At 37.6% G+C, this 19,639-nt stretch overlaps 1 protein-coding gene across 1 annotated transcript in view; it reads right to left on the reverse strand.

Annotated features, from left to right (window-relative positions):
- Nucleotides 1–19,639, reverse strand: part of LOC135231563 (putative serine protease K12H4.7) — a 77,115-nt gene that overhangs the window by 15,980 nt on the left and 41,496 nt on the right. The window contains exon 5 of the mRNA XM_064287390.1: nucleotides 4,134–4,248. Within this exon, the coding sequence (XP_064143460.1) occupies nucleotides 4,134–4,248 (115 nt within the window). The remainder of the gene's footprint in view (nucleotides 1–4,133; nucleotides 4,249–19,639) is intronic.

A 19,639-nucleotide genomic window follows, 5' to 3' on the forward strand; every position in this document is an offset into this window, starting at 1 on the left:
TTAGGAAAAAAAAGGAAGAAGAAAGAGAAAATGTAGGAAGAGGAGAAAAAAAAAAAAAGAAAAACCATGATGATAAATTTGTTAACTTAATTTGTAATCTTTTTAAAAAGAAGTTAAGAAAATGTAACATATATATTATTACAGTAGTCAACATATAGGTTTTGTTCAGAGAAACTCACACTGAAATTCTGATACAGCCTCTCAGTAGACTTGTGCCTTTGGGCAAGTGATTTCAAGCCTGGGCTCCTCAGTTGTAATATAGGACTAGCATAGAGATACTGTAAGAATTTCTAGCAGAAAAAATATAAACTACTTAGTATAAATTCTGGGGCAGAATAAGCCCTTGGCCTGTGGAAGTTGTTATTAATATCATTATCTCATTATTATGGTTATTCTTTAACAGTATAGAATAGGTCATGGCCCTTGGATGCTCATTTCTAGGCAAACTGATTTTTATACAAGTCCTTACATTTGCAAACAATCAAATTCCATGATCTTGGCCTGACAAAGCAACTATCAGCCTCAAAAGTAACCTCTAAACTCTTTTCCAGGCCATTGGAGGCTAGCCTATCATACTTGACTTCTAAGTCCTGGAATGTTTGTTATCTTTGCTGAGAGTTCCTGACACCCAAATTGGAGACCAAGAACACCAGCTACAAAGTCAGGAAATTCTACATTGTGTTGAGTAGAAAGGTGGGCAGGAAATTAACACTCACACATTAAATCACAGGGAATTAACTATACTTGAAGTATTAATTTAATTCTGGTGTAAAGTGGGCATAGCATACCCTCATAAAAAAAAATAGAGTCAATTACTAAATAAGTATTAATTATTAAGTAATAAAAAGAACTCATGCATGATATCCAAATTAGAAAACAGATATACATACAAATCACAAATCACTAGCCAAACATTTCCTTGAATGACCCTTTAGAAATAATCAAGAATTTTCTCCACAAACTACTTCCAGTAGAATAGGGAAGAAAGTGTGAGCCTCATCTTCTCTTCTGTGTAACCAAAATATCCAGGTGCGGAGGAAGATGGGTGCAGGAAAGTAGACGTGGATGTTTCTATTATTTCAGGATCTTAATAATTGTTTTGGGGGAGAAAAGGGAGTGGGAATTTCTGCTCCCCAGCCTGGCCTTGTTATTCCCAACATGTGTTCCCAAGATTTAGGGGCAGTTCTTTTCCAACAACGACATCAGCTTTCAGTGGATTCTGAACCCAAATGGCTTTAGGTTTCTTAAAATAATCACTAAACCAAAAAACAAACAAACAAAAAACTCCTAATTCATTCAAAGTCAGCGATAATTATAATTTCTATTTTTCACTTCTTAGAAAGATGATTTTCTACCAAGAATTTAAGGTTTAATTTTACAAATATTTCCTTTCCTAGACATTCCACATATGCTATTATTGAATGCCTAATATGGGTTGAATTGTATCCCTCCAAATGTCAGGTTGTAGCCCTAACCTTTAATTTCTGTGAATGTGAGCTTGTTTGGAAACAGGATCTTAGAAGATGTTATCAGATAAGTTAACTTGATGTCCTGCCTAAGTAGGTGAGTCCTGATCCAATATGGGTGGTGTCTTATAAAAGATGGGACTAGGCAGAGATAGACAGACATATAAAAATGAAGGGAAAAGAGGCATGTAATGATGGTGTTATGATGAGGCTGAAATCCAAGGGACGCCTAAGGTTACCCGAAGCTGAGAGAGACTAGAAAGAATCTCCCCTAGAGCCTTCATAGAGTTCATGGCCCAGCTGACACCTTGAATTAGGGCTTCTAGCCTACAGAACAGTGAGACATTAAGTTTATTTGGTTTATAGCCACCTAGTTTGTGATACTTTGTTAAGGTAGTACAAGGAAACTACTACAATACCCCATGATGTAGATGCATTAGGCCCAAGAGCTTTGGAGTTAGTAATATCCACTTCATGTGATATTCTGCTACGAGTCACATAGATAACAAGAAAAAGAGACTGTGGAGGAGGGACATGCAGATCAAATCTTGACCCAAACCAATGTTCCTTCTCTGAAAAAAAGAAAAGCTGAATGGGAGCCAGACGGAGTCTCTGTTCTAAAGAAGGGTATGATCTAGTAGCAGGAATGTCCCCATAAAGCACCAAATGAGATGGAAAAAAACACGTATACAACAAGATCACACATAAAATGCTGGGAGTGGGGAGCAGTGGTTAAAAAAAGAAGAGTTTGCATCAGTTTGAAGTAATCAGGAGAGATTTCATGGGGGTGCTTTTTGAAATGCACTTAATGTATTTTGATGGGAAGAGGAATGGGGGGGGGCATTCCAGAAGACTAGAGTAACATGAGGGGAAATGTTCATGTGAATACAAGAACAGCAAATTGTAGAATTTGGCTGGAACATAAGTCATGAACTTTAGAAGAATGGGACTTGCTATAATAGCAGACTAAACACTTTTGTAGTAGTTCATTCTGTTCGTGATAAAGAGTTTCCTAAGAGTTGTTCAGCAAGAGAGGTAGTGAGATAAGAGGTGTGTTTTAGGAAGATTAACCTAGAGTTTGGTATACAAACAACTGGACTGGGGGGCAGACAGAAGGCTGGAAGACAGACCGGAAACTATCACGAATCTGAATGAGAATAAGGGAGGGATAATAGTGAAGGAGGGCATGGCCACAGCTGTCTGTCTTTGCCAGTCTTTCCAGACACATAGCACAGTGCTGGCACTACACTGGTACTCAGTGTGGGAGGATGGAAGCAAGGGAAGAAGAAAGAAACATTGTTAGAAGGAGGTAGAGGGACTGTGAGGGAAGAAGGAAAAATAAGAGAGACATTTTTATTTTGACTTTGGAAACTTGTGTGCAATGTTCTCAACTTATAATTATCAAGCCCCACCACCCTCAAAAAAAAAAAAAAAAAAGCAAAAAAGTGTATGCAAATCTGGTGAGATCCAAGTAAGATCTGTAATCTAGCTGAGTGTATTATGCCAATATCAATTGGTTTTTATAATGTACTATATTTAAGTAAAATGCTAATATTGGACAAAGGTGGATGAAAGAAACATGAGACTTCTCAGTATACTTTTTGTAATTCCTTGTGAGTCCATACTTAGTTCAAAATAAGAAGGTATAAAAAAATCAGTGGAAGTCATGAACCAATTTATCCCCTTTTTCTACCAGAAGTCTGTCCTTGCTTACTACTTTTGGCAGTTAACCATGCTGGGTTAGAACAGGGTGACCTGTGAGGTGAGGCTGCCTTCGTTAGGTACCCCAGTCTCTGGACATGTTCCTTAATCTCTGGCATTCCTCAGAAAAAAAAAAGAAAAAGAAAAAAAACTTTCCCTAACCTCCGAAAAAAGTTGTGATTTTTTTCTAGATATATCAAAGTTTGCAAGTTTTCCATTTCAAAATCTGCCTTATTCCGTGATCCATTGGATCAAAAGAGTTAGAAATGTTATCATCTTCGTATTCAAATTTTCTTTTAAATTTCCTGCTCCTGAGAGTTATTCAAAGTATTGAAATTCACCATATCTTTTTCTTCAGTCCACATAAGGCTTAATTTCATTTTTTTTTCTATTTGCTTATAATTGTTGCTATGAAATAGGCAGACTCAGAATAATCCTACTTAATGGGACAGCCTTCTAAAATTTTGGAAATGAAATAATTTATTGAAATAGTTGTATTCTGTCCTACAGTGTATCCATTATTGCATTTTTTAAAGAGTTTCCAAGTGTATGTAGAGTAAAAGATGAGTAAGAAGAGGAAGTTGTAGCATATTAATAATCCGATAGCTGACATGTATTACCATTTAGTTTGATTCTCAGAATGGAAGCTTGTATGTATTGTTTGAATGTCTAAAAATATACCCACACCATGTGTGTCTTTCTCTACAACTAATTTATGACACCTAGACAAGTAGTGGAAACCGTGGTGGCGTAGTGGTTAAGTGCTAGAGCTGCTAACCAAAGGGTAGGCAGTTTGAATCTGCCAGGCGCTCCTTGGAAACTCTGTGGGGCAGTCCTACTCTGTCCTATGAGTCAGAATCAACTCAACAGCACTGGGTTTTTTGGTTAGACAACTAGTGAATACCTATGTGAGCTTTTATTTCTTTCTCTGTATGTTCTCCCCCCCTTCTTTCTTCATTTTTTTACCTTATCGTTCTTTTCATTCCTATTAAGCTGAACAGCGATCTCAACAGGAATGATCAAATGTTCTACAAGATAGGCTTTGTCCATTGCTGAGTAAAGTTTAAGAGGTTTACATAATCTAGGGGAAAGAAAACAGAAAGGAAGTTCCATTTTACTTCAACATCAAAACCCAAATGCAGAAAATAATTCAAAATGAATTAATACTAGATTTCTTCAGAACATTTATACTGTGGAAGGAGAAATAAATTATGGTTCCTACTTTAAGTTTTCAAACTATGTCTATGAAAATAATTCCAACCAACATTTAGGTAGCACTACTGTTATCAAAATGCTTTCATTTAAATCAGCGCATTGGATCACAAAAATCCTGAGAGCATTCTGAGATAGTGGTTTTCTTTGAAAATCTAAGATTGCAGAAGACTCTTTTATTTTTAATTTTATTGTGCTTTAAGTGAAAGTTTCCAAATCGAGTCAGACTTTCATACAAAAATTTGTAAACACCTTGCTATATACGCCTAATTGCTCTCCCCCTAATAAGACAGCACACTCCTTCCCTCTTCTATTTCTTTTCATGTCCATTTGGCCAGCTTCTGGCCCTGTCTACCCTCTCATCTCCCCTTCAGACAGGAGATGTCAACATAGCCTAATATGTCTACTTGAACCAAGAAGCTCAGTTTTCACCAGTATCATTATCTATCCCATAGTCTAGTCCAATCCCTGTCTGAAAAGTTAGCTTTAGGAATGGTTCCTGTTTGGGGCTAAAAGAAGGTCTGGAGACCATGACCTCCAGAGTCACGCTAATCTCAGTCAGACCATTAATTCTGGTCTTTTTACGAGAATTTGGGTTCTACAACCTACTGCTCTCCAGCTCCCTCAGGGGATCCTTGTTGTGTTCCCTGTCAGGGTGGTCATGGGTTATACCCGGGCACCATCTAGTTCTTCTGGTATCAGGCTGGTGTAGTCTTGGGTTTATATGGTTCTTTCTGTCTCTTGGGCTCATAATTACCCTGTGTCTTTGGTGTTCTTTTTTTTTTTTTAATTAATTAATTTGTATTGTGCTCGAGAAGACAAAGTATTATAATGACATGTGCAAAGAGCTGGACATGAAAAACCAAAAGGGAAGAACATGCTCAGTGTTTCTCAGTAGAAAAAACTGAAGAAAAAATTCAAGCCTCGAGTTGCAATAGCGAAGTCTTCTATGGGGAAAATATTAAATGATGCAGGAAACATCAAAAGAAGATGGAAGGAATACACAGAGTCATTATACCAAAAAGAATTAGTTGATGTTCAACCATTTAAAGAGGTAGCATAGGATCAGGAACTGATGGTACTGGAGGAAGAAGTCCAAGCTGCTCTGAAGGCAAAAAAAACAAGGTTCCAGGAATTGATGGAATATCAATTGAGATGTTTCAACAAACAGATGCAGCACTGGAGGTGCTCACTAGTCTATGCCAAGAAATACAGAAGACAGCTTCCTGGCCAACCGACTGGAAAAAAAAAAAACATATTTATGCCTATTCCCAAGAAGGGTGATCCAAGCAAATGCAGAAATTATAGAACAATATCATTAATACCACACATAGGCATAATTTTGCTGAAGATCTTTTAGAAATGGCCGTAACACTATATCGAAAGGAAACTGCCAGAAATTCAGGCCGGTTTCAGAAGAGGACGTGGAACCAGGGATATCATTGCTGATGTCAGATGGATCCTGGCCAAGAACAGAGAATACCAGGAGGATGTTTCCCTGTGATTTATTAACTATGCAAAGGCATTCAACTGTGGGGATCATAACAAATTATGGATAACATTGCGAAGAATAGGAATTCCAGAACAATTAATTGTGCTCATGAGAAACATTTACATAGATCAAGAGGCAGTTGTTAAGACAGAACAAGGGGATCCTGATTGGTTTAAAGTCAGGAAAGGTGGGCGTCAGGGTTGTATTCTTTCACCAGGCCTATTCAACTGTATGCTGAGCAAATAATCCGAGAAGCTGGACTATATGAAGAAGAGTGGGGCATCAGGATTGGAGGAAGGCTCCTTAACAACCTGCATTATACAGATGACACAACCTTCCTTGCTGAAAGTGAAGAGGACTTGAAGCACTTACTAGTGAAGATTGAAGACCACAGTCTTCAGTATGAATTGCACCTCAACATAAAGGAAACAAAAATCCTCACAACTGGACCAATGAGCAACATCACGATAAATGGAGAAAAAGATTGAAGTTGTCAAAGATTTCATTTTACTTGTATCCACAATCAACAGCCATGGAAGCAGCAGTCAAGAAATTAAGAGACGCATTGCATTGGGTAAATCTGCTGTAAAGAACCTCTTCAAAGTGTTGAAGAGCAAAGACGTCACCTTGAAGACTAAGGTGCACCTGACCCAAGCCATGGTATTTTCAATCACATCATATGCATGTGAAAGTTGGACAATGAATAAGGAAGAACGAAGAATAATTGATGCCTTTGAATTTTGGTGTTGGCAAAGAATATTGAATATACCATGGACTGTCAAAAGAATGAACAAATCTGTCTTAGAAGAAGTACAGACAGAATGTTCCTTAGAGGCAAGGATGGCGAGACTGTGTCTTACGTACTTTGGACATGTTGTCAGGAGAGATCAGTCCTTGGAGAAGGACATCATGCTTGGCAATGTACAGGGTCAGCAGAAAAGAGGAAGACCCTCAGAGAGGGGGATTGATACAGTGGCTGCAACAATGAGCTCAAGCATAACAATGATTGTAAGTGTGGTGCACGTCTGGGCAGTGTTTCGTTCTGTTATGCATAGAGTCGCTATGAGTCAGAACTGACTCGATGGCCCCTAACAACAACAACAATATTCCAGTCCAATTCCTGCCTGAAGAGTTGGCTTTGGTAACGGTTCTTGTCCTGGGCTAACGGGCCTGGGGGCCATGGCTTCCAGGGTCCCTCCAGTCCCAGTCAGACCATTAAGTCTGGTCTTTTTATTAGAATTTGGGGTCTACATCCCCCTGCTCTCCTGTTCCGTCAGGGTTTCTCTGTTTAGTTCCCTGTCATGGCAGTCATTTGTTGTGGCTGGGCACCATCTAGTTCTTCCAGTCTCAGGCTGATGTAGTCTCTGGTTTAAGTGGTCCTTTCTGTCTCTTAGGCTCATAGTTTACCTTGTGTCTTCGGTGTTCTTCATTCTTCCTTGCTCCAGGTACGTTGAGACCAATTGATGCATCTTAGATGGCTGCTTGCTATAGAGTTTAAGACCCCAGGTGCCACTCTCCGAAGTGAGATGCAAAATGTTTTCTTAATAGATTTTATTATGCCAATTGACTTAGATGTCCCCTGAAACCACCGCAGAAGACTCATTTTTTATAGGAATATGTCTCTATAATATATAGTAATTTGAGATTAAAATGATATTTGATGCTCTTCCCAATCACACTAACAATATACATATATTGATCCCATTTCTACACTACTGCACACACATATGCACGCTCACAGAATACATTAGCAAGTAACTAACTTTGAAATAGAGATGCAGAAGAATTCTAAGATTATAGGGAAGAATCACAAGGATTGTCCATTTTGCCTCTGACACTTTATTCTATCTAACCCAGTCATACATCTCAAGCCTGCTAACCCATTACATCCTGGCCCTAGTCCTTTGAACTCTTCTTTGCCTCTCTGAGAACCTTTGGCTTCATAGCACTGGCCTCCATCAATCTCTAATCCAAAGACTTGCTGTTTACAAGTAGCGTATTGTGTCTGAACCTTGGCCTTTCCCTGCAGTTATTACCATGGCACAGAGTTCAGAAGGAATTCCTCCCCCAGCTCCAGCCTTTGGAAAAGAGCCATATGTCTAAGCCCATAACTTCTGTTAGTGATAGCTGGAGACGCAGTACACAGCAGTGTGGGTAAATTGTGAAGGAAGAAGAAAAATCTAAGTGTCAGAAACCTAGTAAACATACAGTGGACAGGGGATGAATCAAATCTCAATGACTTATTTTTTATGTCAGACAATTTATGCCAAAGAAGAAGGAACAGGAAGAGGTGGCTGCCTGATGAGGGTTTTGTACATCCTGATTCAATACAAACAAATTTCAATCTAAAAATTAAAGGGAGATTTATAGTTCTCCTTGAGCAAAGGGAAAGAGGAAGACAACATTCATAATGTGTCACTCATGTCCCAAAAGTAGGCCTGTGGCACAATGTTCAAGATCAGGACTGCTAACTGAAAAATTTAAAGGTTCAAACTCACCAGCTGCTCTTCAGGAGAAAAGCCCCAGCAATTTGCTCTCTTAAAGATTGCATCCCAGCAAAGGACAATGAAGAATATCAAAGACACAAGGAAAATATTAGCCCAAGAGACAGAAAGGGCCACATAAACCAGAGAATCCATCAGCCTAAGACCAGAAGAACTAGATAGTGCCCGGCTACCACCAATGACAGACCTGACAGGGAACACAACAGACTGTCACTGAGGGAGCAAGAGAAAACTAGGGTACAGAACTCAAATTCTATTAAAAAGACCAGACTTAATGGTCTGACTAGGACTGGAGGAACACCAGTAGGTATGGCCCCCAGGCTCTTTGTTAGCCCAGAACTAAAACCATTCCCTAAGCCAACGCTTCAGACAAAGATTAGACTTGACCATAACACATAAAATGACACTCGCAAAGAGTGTGCTTCTTAGCTCAAGTAGATACATGAGACGAAATGGGTAGCTCCTATCCAGTGCTCTCTGTCTTACAGGATTAGCATGAGTAGGAATTGATTTGATAGACTACAACAACAATCTCCCAAATAGGGGAAATCTGGAAAAGGAGCGGGTGCTGCCTTTGTAAACAAAGCATTGGGAGGGAGGGATGAGAGGTCACGCATCCTAAGATGATAACGTTCCCAAGTAGCAGAAATCCTCAGAGACTATGTGTCTCCTGATGAGAATTGTATCATTTTGTGACCACTGACAGACCCAGGACAGATGATTAGTTTGTCCACAGTCTGTTTCCCCATCTTCTGAAACCCTCCCCAGTGTACACACAGAATTATGCCAAAGATCAAGACACATTAATGGAAAAAAAACTTCTCTTTCACCTTCTCTCAGACAAGCCAAACACCAGTTCACAAATCTTCAGCAAGTATTGTTTTGGAGATCAATGCTGTGAAACATTCATGGGTTATAAACCTGAACTCTAATGAGAACTATCACATTTCCCCAGGAAAATGAGCCTGTTTATTTACATAGAAGTTTATATAGCTTCAGGATTTCAGGAAAGTAGTTTGAGAATTTTTTGAATAACTAAATTGCCTTGAAAAAAGGTTAAAATTCAGTAGAAAAACAGGAAATCCTTGCTGTAAATTTTAGGATACTTAAAAAAAAATGGTTTAATTGAAAGTGAAAATAGGAAAAATTAATTAAAAAAATGAAAGCCAAGTATAATAGTTTTAGTAAAATAGCAAAATTACATTGGACCCCACTTTAAATGAAAAAGTAATCTTGGAAAGTTAAATGGTACTCTAAGAAGCAATAGAAAGACTCCAAACGGTGGGGTGGGGTGGTAGTGGAAAGCTATCCTTTATGAAATAAATACAGAATACATGTGAAAAAGCTCCATTGACTGTGCAAACAACCAAAATACAAATTAAAATTGCAAGAAGAATCTTGGGCACTTTACCCAAGAGAGCACATGGAGATAGCAGGTAATTGTGATAAAATCAGAAAAATAAAACCAGAAATAAGATGCAAATTGCAGGACAAACAGAGGCATGTGCTAAGTTATTTAAATACACAAAGAATGAAAGACAAACTATTGGGATAAATGGCAAGAAAAATCCCATAAAAACTTACAACTGAATGAGGACAGAGATTTAAAATTTCTTAGCAGTCGATTTTAACAATAACGATAATAATAGTTGTAATATTGCTAATATGTCATTATAATGTTCAATGGCCTGATCGTGAAATTTTGTATTCATTCATTCATTCTTCGCTTCAGCAGTAATTGTCTAGTATTTTAGTGGGCATCTTAAATTGTCAATCCACATTAAAAAAAAATCCACATAAAGTACTTCATAAATATTATCTGTTAATGTTTTGATTGTTATCAGAGATTTCTGCTTATACAGCATCCATTCCCCCAATTCTGGGAAGAGAACCACTTTTTTTATTTTTGGAAATCATTCTCATTCTACTTTTAACCCATGTGGTTCAGGAGAGATTACATCTACTCTTAGTTTCTGGAATGTCTCCTGACCATGACTAAGGCAGTAAAGACATCACACTACTAAGTTAAGGTGGTGGATTCAGGGGTTATCCCACGTCCAAATAAGACCTAAAAAATCAGCTTTAAATAAGGACAGTATAATGAGAGTAAAAGAGTAGTCTGTTAGGTGGACTGTTCAAATACACACACTCTGTTCTTAGTGATAATTTTTAGTTATCAAATATACTGAATTGAATATATCTGAGGATTAAAATTGACAGCGATTCTAGTACTTCTCTTTGAATTCATCATTCCAAAATATTGTGAAGCCTCTCTCAAGAGCCCTCCACTTTGCTCTAAGCATAATGGGTACTCAGAGAAAAATACAACTGCTAATAATAAAGAAACTAAAGAAGGGCAGAAGTAAATAAGGAATTGAGCCAATCCTTGACATTACATTTTTATTATGGAGCCCTATATAGAGACCTTGTTTCACCTTGAACTTGCAAATTGATGGCCTGTTCTGAAGTAAACCCCTGGCCTTATTCTGGCCAATGATATTGAGCTTTTCCATTGTCCCTTTCCACAGACGTAGTTGATTTGATTCCTGTGTATTCCGTCCGGTGAGGGTCATGTATGGAGTCACTGTTTATGTTGGTGAAAAAAGGTATTTGCAGTGAAGAAGTCCTTGGTCTTGCAAAATTCTATCATGCAATCTCCAGCATCATTTCTATCACCAAGGCCCTATTTTCCAACTACAGATCCTTCTTCGTTTCCAACTTTCTCATTCCAATCACCAGTAACTATCAATGCATTCTCATTGCATGTTCAATCAATTTCAGACTGCAGAAGTTGGTAAAAATCTTCATTTTCTTCATTTTTGGCCTTAGTAGTTGATGTGTAAATTTGAATAATAGTCATATTAACTGGGCTTTCTTATAGAAGTATGGGTATTATCCTATCACTGACAAGGTAGTACTTCAGGACAGATCTCGAAATGTTCTTTTTAATGATGAATGCAATACAATTCCTCTTCAACTGTCATTCCCAGCGTAGTAGACCATATGATTGCCTAATTCAAAATGGCCAATAGCATTCCTTTTCGGCTCACTAATGCCTAGGATATTGATGTGTATATGTTCCATTTCATTATTGACAATTTCCAGTTTTCATAGTCTCATTGCTCATGCATTTCATATTCTGATTATTAAAGTAAGTTTGCAGCTGTTTATTTTCATTTTGTTCATATGCAAGTTCAAGTTGAAGCTGAAGAAAATTAGAAGAAGTCGACAAAAGCCAAAGTATGACCTTGAGTATATCCCACCTTAGTTTATAGATCATCTCAAGAATAGGTTTTACATGTTGAACACTAATGACTGAAGACCAGATTTATGGAATGACACGAAAAAGGCAAGAGGTCATTAAAAAGGCAGGAAAGAAAGACTAAAACAGAGGTCAGAAGAGACTCTGAAACTTGTTCTTGCATGTTGAGTAGCTAAAGCAAAAGAAGACTGATGGTGTAAATAATTGAACAGAAGATTTCAAAGGGCAGCTTGAGAAGACAAAGTATTATAATGACAAGCGAAAAGAGCTGGAGATAGAAAACCAAAAGGAAGAACATGCTCAGTATTTCCCAAGCAGAAAGCACTGAAGAAAAAATGCAAGCCTTTAGTTGCAATAGTGAAGGTTTCTATGGATAAAATATTAAATGATTCAGGAAACATCAAAAGAAGATGGAAAGAATACACAGAGTCATTATACCAAAAAGAATTCTTCGACATTCAATATTTTCAAGTGGTAGCATATGATCAGGTGCTGAGGGTGCCGAAGGAAGAAGTCCAAGGTGCTCTGAAGGCATTGGCAAAAAACAAGTGTCCAGGAATTGACAGAATATCGATTGAGATGTTTCAACAAATGGATACAGCACTGGAAGTGCTCACTTGTCTATGCCCAAAAAATTGGAAGACAGCTACCTGGCCAATAACTGGAAAAGATTCATATTTATTATTAACCCCAAGAAAGGTGATCCAACCAGAATGTGGAAATTATTGAACAACATAATTCATATAACACAGAAGTAAAATTTTGCTGACTATCATTCAAAAGTGGCTGCAGCAGTACATCAACAGAGAACTGCCAGAAATTCAGGCCTGATTCACAAGAGGACATAGAACCATTGCTGATATCAGATGGATCTTAGCTGAAAGCAGAGAATCACAGAAAGATGTTTATGTGCATTTTATTGATTACACAGAAGTATGAGACTTTATGGGTCAAAACAAATTATGGATAACATTAGGAAGAATGGGGATTCCAGAACACTTAATTGTGCTCAGGAGGAACCTCTACAGAGATGAAGAGAAAGTTGTTTGGACAGAACGAGGGGATACTGCGTGGTTTAAAGTCAGAAAAGTTTTGTGTCTGGGCTCTATCCTTTCACCTTACCTATTCAATCTGTATGCTCAGCAAATAATCTGAGAAGGTGGACTCTATGAAGAAGAATGGGGCATCAGGATTGGTGGAATGCTCATTAACAGCCTGCATTATGCAAATGACACAATGATGCTTGCTGAAAGTGAAGAGGACAAGAAGCACTTACTAATGAAGGTCAAAGACCACAGCCTTCAGTAAGGATTACACTTCAACATAAAAAAAAAAAAAAAAAAAAAAAAAAAACCTCATAACTGGACCAGTAAGCAACATCATGGTAAATGGATAAAACGTTGAATTTGTCAAAGATTTCGTTTCACTTGGATCCACAAGCAACACCCATGTAAGCAATACTGAAGAAATCAAAAGACCTATTGCATTGTGCAAATCTACTGCAAAGGACATCTTTAGAGTGTAGAAAAGCAAAGATGACACCTTGAAGACTAAGGTGCACCCAACCCAAGTCGTGGTATTTTCAATTACATCATAGGCATGCAAAAGCTGGATGATGAGTAAGGAAGACAGAAAGAGAATTGATATCTTTGAATTGTGGTATTGACAAAGAGTATAGAACATACCATGGACTTTCAAAAACGCAACAAATCTGTCTTGGAAGATGTACAACCAGAATGCTCCTTAGAAGCAAGGATGGAGTGACTCTTACATACTTTGGACGTATTATCAGGAGACGTCTGTCCCTGGAGAATGACAGCATACTTGGTAAAGTATAGGGTCAACGAAAAAAAGGAGGGCCCTCAACAAGATGGATTGACACAGTGGTTGCAACAATGGGCTCAAGAACAACAATGATGTTAGGCATGGTCCACTACTAGGCAGCATTTCTTCTTTTGTGCATAGGTTTGCTATGAGTCCGAACTGACTTGATGGCACCTAACAACAACAACACCAAAAACTTATAGAGACCATCTAGCAATATATATTGACAACAGTTTACAAAGACAAGACTAGAGAGATTGATCTTTCTGGAAATAAAACTTAATTCATGAAAAGATTTTGTAAAAATAACGGGATCTAACTAAATATATTCCATGTATAAAAAGCCAAAACCAAATCCGTTGCTGTTGAGTAGATTCCAAGTCATAATGACCCTACAGGAAAGAATAGAACTTCCCCCATATGATTACCATGGAGCGCCTGGTGGATTCGAACTGCTGAACTTTTCATTAGCAGCCAAACTCTTAACCACTACCAGGGTTTTCCATTCTATGTATAAAAAAATGTATAAGGGATCAGAAAAGTTTCCTAAATTGTTATTTAAGAGAGACCACTTTCAATAACCCACAAATTCTTATTACCTCTCAACCCCAAATAAAATATGTATAAGAATTTAAGAAATCTAGTTGTGTGTCTTTTCTGCATGTGTGCTGCCAATTTTAGTTGTGTGTCTTTTCTGCATGTTTGCTGCCATTAATCTACAATTTAATTAATATTATTCAATTCCTACTTTAGCTAATAATACATTTATGCACTTGGGAGAAAAGAGACTTGGTCAATTTAATTCACTCTAATAAAAATTCCAAGGAACTCACTAGTTTTCAGTTTTTTTAAATATAATAAAAATTAGATATTTAAGTCTCCTAGATTTGCCAACTTATTTATGAAATATTCAAAGGTCAATGTGAAACAAAAAGTTTCTGGATGATTTTAAAAGCATCAGATGTTTGGACCATAAAACTGGTAATATACATTACAGCTAACTTTTTTCTGAATCTATATGTGGGCTGAGGTAAATTAGAACTCATATAAAAATCAGTTAAATGGAAAGAAAGAAAAGAGGACAATTAAAATGACCACATCTTATCATTAGCAGAAATCTCTCAAGAATACTTGACAATTCACACATTTTGTCTGGCCAAGGTATTTAATTCCCACTGTAGCAGTAGCTCTTAACCACTGCACAATCAGGCTCCAACTTCCACTTAGGAGAATTTAAAAGCTCTCAAATAGAATTCATATCAGATCAGAAGCCAACTACAAATATTTCTCTAAATTTAACTGTTTTAATCAGACAATCATATTGTCTACTATGCAGGGTATGACAACTTGAAGAGGAATGGCATAGCATTCATCATCAAAAAGAATATTTCAAAATCTATTCTGAAATACAACATTGTCAGTGATAGGATAATATCCATAAGCCTATTAGGAAGAAGAGTTAATACCAGTTACATGACAACAACTAAGGCCAATTAAATTGAAGATTTTCAGAGCTTAAACAGTCTGAAATTTATGGAACATGTAATCGAGATACACTGATAGTTATTGGGCATTCTAATCCAAGAGTTGGAATCAAAAAAGAAGGATCTGTAGTTAGAAAACATGACTTTGGTGATAGAAATGATGTCAGAGATCACATGATAGAACTTCGCAAGACCAGTGACTTCTTCATTGGAAATACGTTTTTTTCAAGAAAATAAATGGCAGCTGTACATGTGGACCTCACCAGGTGGGATATACATAAATCAAATCAACTATGTCTGTGGAAAGAGACACTGGAAAAGCTCAATATCATCAATCAGAACGAGGTCAGGGGCTAACGGCGGAACAGACCATCAATAGCTTATTTGCAAGTTCAAATTGAAGCTGAAGAAAATTAGAAAAAGCCCACAAGAGCCAAAGTGTGACCTTGAGTACATCCCACCTAAATTTAGAGACCATCTCAAGAATAGATTTGACAAATTTAACAGTAATGACTGAAAACCAAACGAGTTTTGGAATAAGTAAGGACATTATACATGATGAAAGCAAGAGGACATTAAAAAGATAGAAAAGAAAGAAAAGACTAAAATGGATGTCAAAAGAGACTGAAACATACTTTTGAAAGTTAAGGAGCTAAAGCAAATGGGAGAAATGATAAAGTAAAAAAGGTGAACAGAAAATTTCCAAGAACAGATCTGTGGGACAAAGTAAAGTATTATAATGACACATGGAAAGACCCGGAGTTAGCAAACAAACAGAAGAAGATGCTCGGCATTTCTGAACCTGAAAGAACTGAAGAAAAATGTTCAAGCCTTGAGTTGAAATATTGTAAGATTCTATGAGGAAAATATTATATGATACGGGAAGCATCAAAAGAAGATGGAAGAAAAACACAGAATCACGATATACCAAAAAGAATTGGTGGATGGTCAACCATTTCAGGAGGTAGCATATGATCAGGATGGAATGGCACTGAAGGAAGTGGTTCAAGCTGCACTGAAGGCATTGGTGAAAAACAAGGCTCCAGAAATTGATGGAATACCAATTGCATTGAAGGAATTGGCAAAAAACAAAGTTCCAGGAATTAACAGAAAACCAATATAGATGTTTCAACAAATGGATGCAGTGTTGGAAGTGTCCACTCATCTATGCCAAGAAATTTGGAAGACAGCTATTTGGACAATCGATTGAAAGAGATCCATATTTATGCCTATTCCCAAGGAAGGGGCTCCAACCAAATGCAGAAATTATTGAACAATATCATTAACATCACACATAAGTAAAATTTTACTGAAGATCATTCAAAAGGAGCTACAGCAACACAATGACAGGGAACTGTCTGAAACTCAAGCTGGATTCAGAAAAAGACATGGAATCAGGGATATCATTGTTGATGTTAGATGGATCCTGGCTGAAAGCAGCCAATACCATAAAGATGTTTACTTGTGTTTTATATGTTATGCAAAGGATTTCCACCCTGTGGATCATAACAAATTACAAATAACATTGCAAAGAATGGGAGTTCCTGAGCACTCAGTGGAGCTCATGTGGAACCTGTACATTGACCAAGAGACAGTGGTTTGAACAGAACAATTGGATGCTTCACGGTTTAAAATCAGGAAAGGAGTTTCTTAAGGTTGTATTCTTTCAATATACTTGTTCAGTCTGTATGCTGAGCAAATAATCTGAGAAACTGGACTATATGAAGAAGAATGGGGCATCAGGATTGGAGGAAGACTCATTAACAACCTGCGTTACGCAGATGACATAACCTTGCTTGCTGAAAGTGAAAAGACCTTGAAGCACTTACAGACAAATACCAAAGACTACAGCCTCAGTATGGATTACACCTTAACATAAAGAAAACAAAAATTCTCACAACTGGAAAAATAAGCAACATCTTGATAAATGGAGAAAAGATTGGAGTTGTCCAAGAATTTCATTTTACTTGGATGCACAATCAACACCCATAGAAGCAACAGTCAAGAAATCAAAGGACACATTGAATTGGGCAAATCTGATGCAAAAGATCTCTTTAAAGTTTTGAAAAGCAAAGATGTCACCTTGAAGACTAAGGTCCACCTGAACAAAGCCATGGTGTTTTCAATCGCCTCATATGCATGTGAGAGCTGAGCAAAGCATGAGGAACATCAAAGAAGATTTGATACCTTTGAATTATGGTGTTGATGAAGAATATTGAATATACCATGAAATGCCAAAAAAAAAAAAAGAACATATTTGTCTTGAAAAATATATAGCCAAATTGCTCCTTAGAAGCAAGAAAGGTGAGACCCCGTCTCACATATTTTGGACCTGTTATTAGGAGGAATCAATCTCTGGAGAAGTACATCATGCTTGTAAAAGTAGGGGGTTAGTAGTAAAACCCTCAGGGAGATGGATTGTTCCAGTACTACAACAACAGGGCTCATGTATAACAAAGGGACGGCTGAGCAACAGGCAGAGCAACAGGCAGCTTTGCATTCCTTTGTGCAGAAGATTGCCAGGAATTAGGGGCATAATAACAACAGCTAACAAGAAAAACAACCACCTCATTTCTCCAAGCCTTCCTGACCTTGGCTTTATAACAGGGAGGAGAATAAGAGCTCCCTCACATTAGCACAGTGTTAGGCACATAGATGTCCACTATTACTTTAGTCAGGAGGTAGAATTTAATCAGGAGATAGAATCTTGGTAGGATGAAAAGAAAGAAGGTTCCAGAATGGGGAGCAACATGTGAACAAACCCAGAGGCAGACATGAGATGCAGTGTAGAGAATACCTCTACCAAAATTTTCAATCTTTTTACCAATTGCACTAAGATACGAAACTTATATGATGAATATTTTGTGTATTTAACCAGAGGAAGAATACAGATTCTCAATCTGTTCCCTTTGAGATTCTTAATCAGTATGTCTAGAGAGAGACCTATAGGTTGGATATGAGTCTGGATTGACTTCATGGCAATGAGTTTAGAGAAAGATAGCCGGAATGTTCCTCAGATTTGAGAGTGATGAGGCTTCATCTTGCTTAGTAGACATGTCATCAGGAGCGACCAATCTCTAGAGAAGAACATTATGTTTGGTAAAGAAGAGGATCAATGACAAAAAGGAAGACTTTCAAGAAGATGGACGGATACAGGGACTGTAGCAATGATAGTGAATATGGCACAGGACCAGACAATGTTTTCTTCTGTCATACATAGGGTCACTCTGGGTCAGAACCGATTCTAGGCACCTAATAATAACAACAAGGAGAGACTCAGAACCTGCATATGAAAAAACACTATACATTTGTGGGTCATGTAGGTTACAGTATGCCTACTATTCATAACACTCTAGTTATTCTATGACTCTATGAAAACATATTTTAACATATTTGTTTGACCCTCACTTTTTTAAGTTAAGTGACTCAAAAAGTTCGTATCAGCTGCTACAGTCTGAAATTGATCAAACATGCAATCGAGGTGCATTGATAATTACTGGAGATTGGAATGCAAAAGTTGGAAACAAAGAGAAGGATCAGTAGTTGGAAAATATGGACTTGGTGATAGAAACAATGCCGGATCGAATGATACAATTTTGCAAGACCAACGTCTTCTTCATTGCAAATACCTTCTTTCACCAACATAAACGGCGACTATACACATGGACCTCGCCAGATGGAACACACAGAAATCAAATTGACTACATCTGTGGAAAGAGACGATGGAAAAGCTCAATATCATCAGTCAGAAAAAGGGCAGGGGCCGACTGTGGAACAGACCATCAATTGCTCATATGCAAGTTCAAGCTGAAACTGAAGAGAATCAGAGCAAGTCCACGAGAGCCAAAATATGACCTTTAGTCTATCCCACCTGAATTTAGAGACCATCTCAGGAATAGATTTGATGCGTTGAACATTAGTGATCGAAGACCGGATGATTTGTGGAATGACATCAAGGACATCATCCATGAAGAAAGCAAGAGGTCACTGAAAAGACAGGAAAGAAAGAAAAGTCCAAGGTGGATGTCAGAGGAGACTCTGAAATTTGTTCTTGAATGTCGAGCAGCTAAAGCAAAAGGAAGAATTCATGAAGTAAAAGAACTGAACAGAAGATTTCAAATGACCTCTCTAGAAGACAAAATAAAGTATTATAATGACATGTGCAAAGAGCTGGAGGTGGAAAACCAAAAGGGAAGAACACGCTCGGTGTTTCTCAAGCTGAAACAACTGAAGAAAAAATTCAAGCCTCGAGGTGCAATAGTGAAGGATTCCATGGGGAAACTATTAAATGATGCAGGAAGCATCAAAAGAAGATGGAAGGAATACACAGAGTCATTATACCAAAAAGAATTAGTTGATATTCAACCATTTCAAGAGGTGGAATATGATCAGGAACTGATGGTACTGAAAGAAGAAGTCCAAGGTGCTCTGAAGGCATTAGCGAAAAACAAGGCTCCAGGAATTGATGGAATATCAATTGAGATGTTTCAACAAAGAGATGCAGCACTGGAGGTGCTCACCCTTCTATGCCAAGAAATATGTAAAACAACTTCCTGGCCAACTGTCTAAAAGACATCCTTATTTATGCCTATTCCCAAGAAAGGTGATCCAACCAATTGTGGAAATTATAGAACAATATCATTACTATCGCATGCAAACAAAATTCTGCTGAAGATCATTAAAAAACGGCTGCA

Source organism: Loxodonta africana, chromosome 6 (genome assembly GCF_030014295.1).
Source record: "Loxodonta africana isolate mLoxAfr1 chromosome 6, mLoxAfr1.hap2, whole genome shotgun sequence".
Lineage (NCBI taxonomy): Eukaryota > Metazoa > Chordata > Mammalia > Proboscidea > Elephantidae > Loxodonta > Loxodonta africana.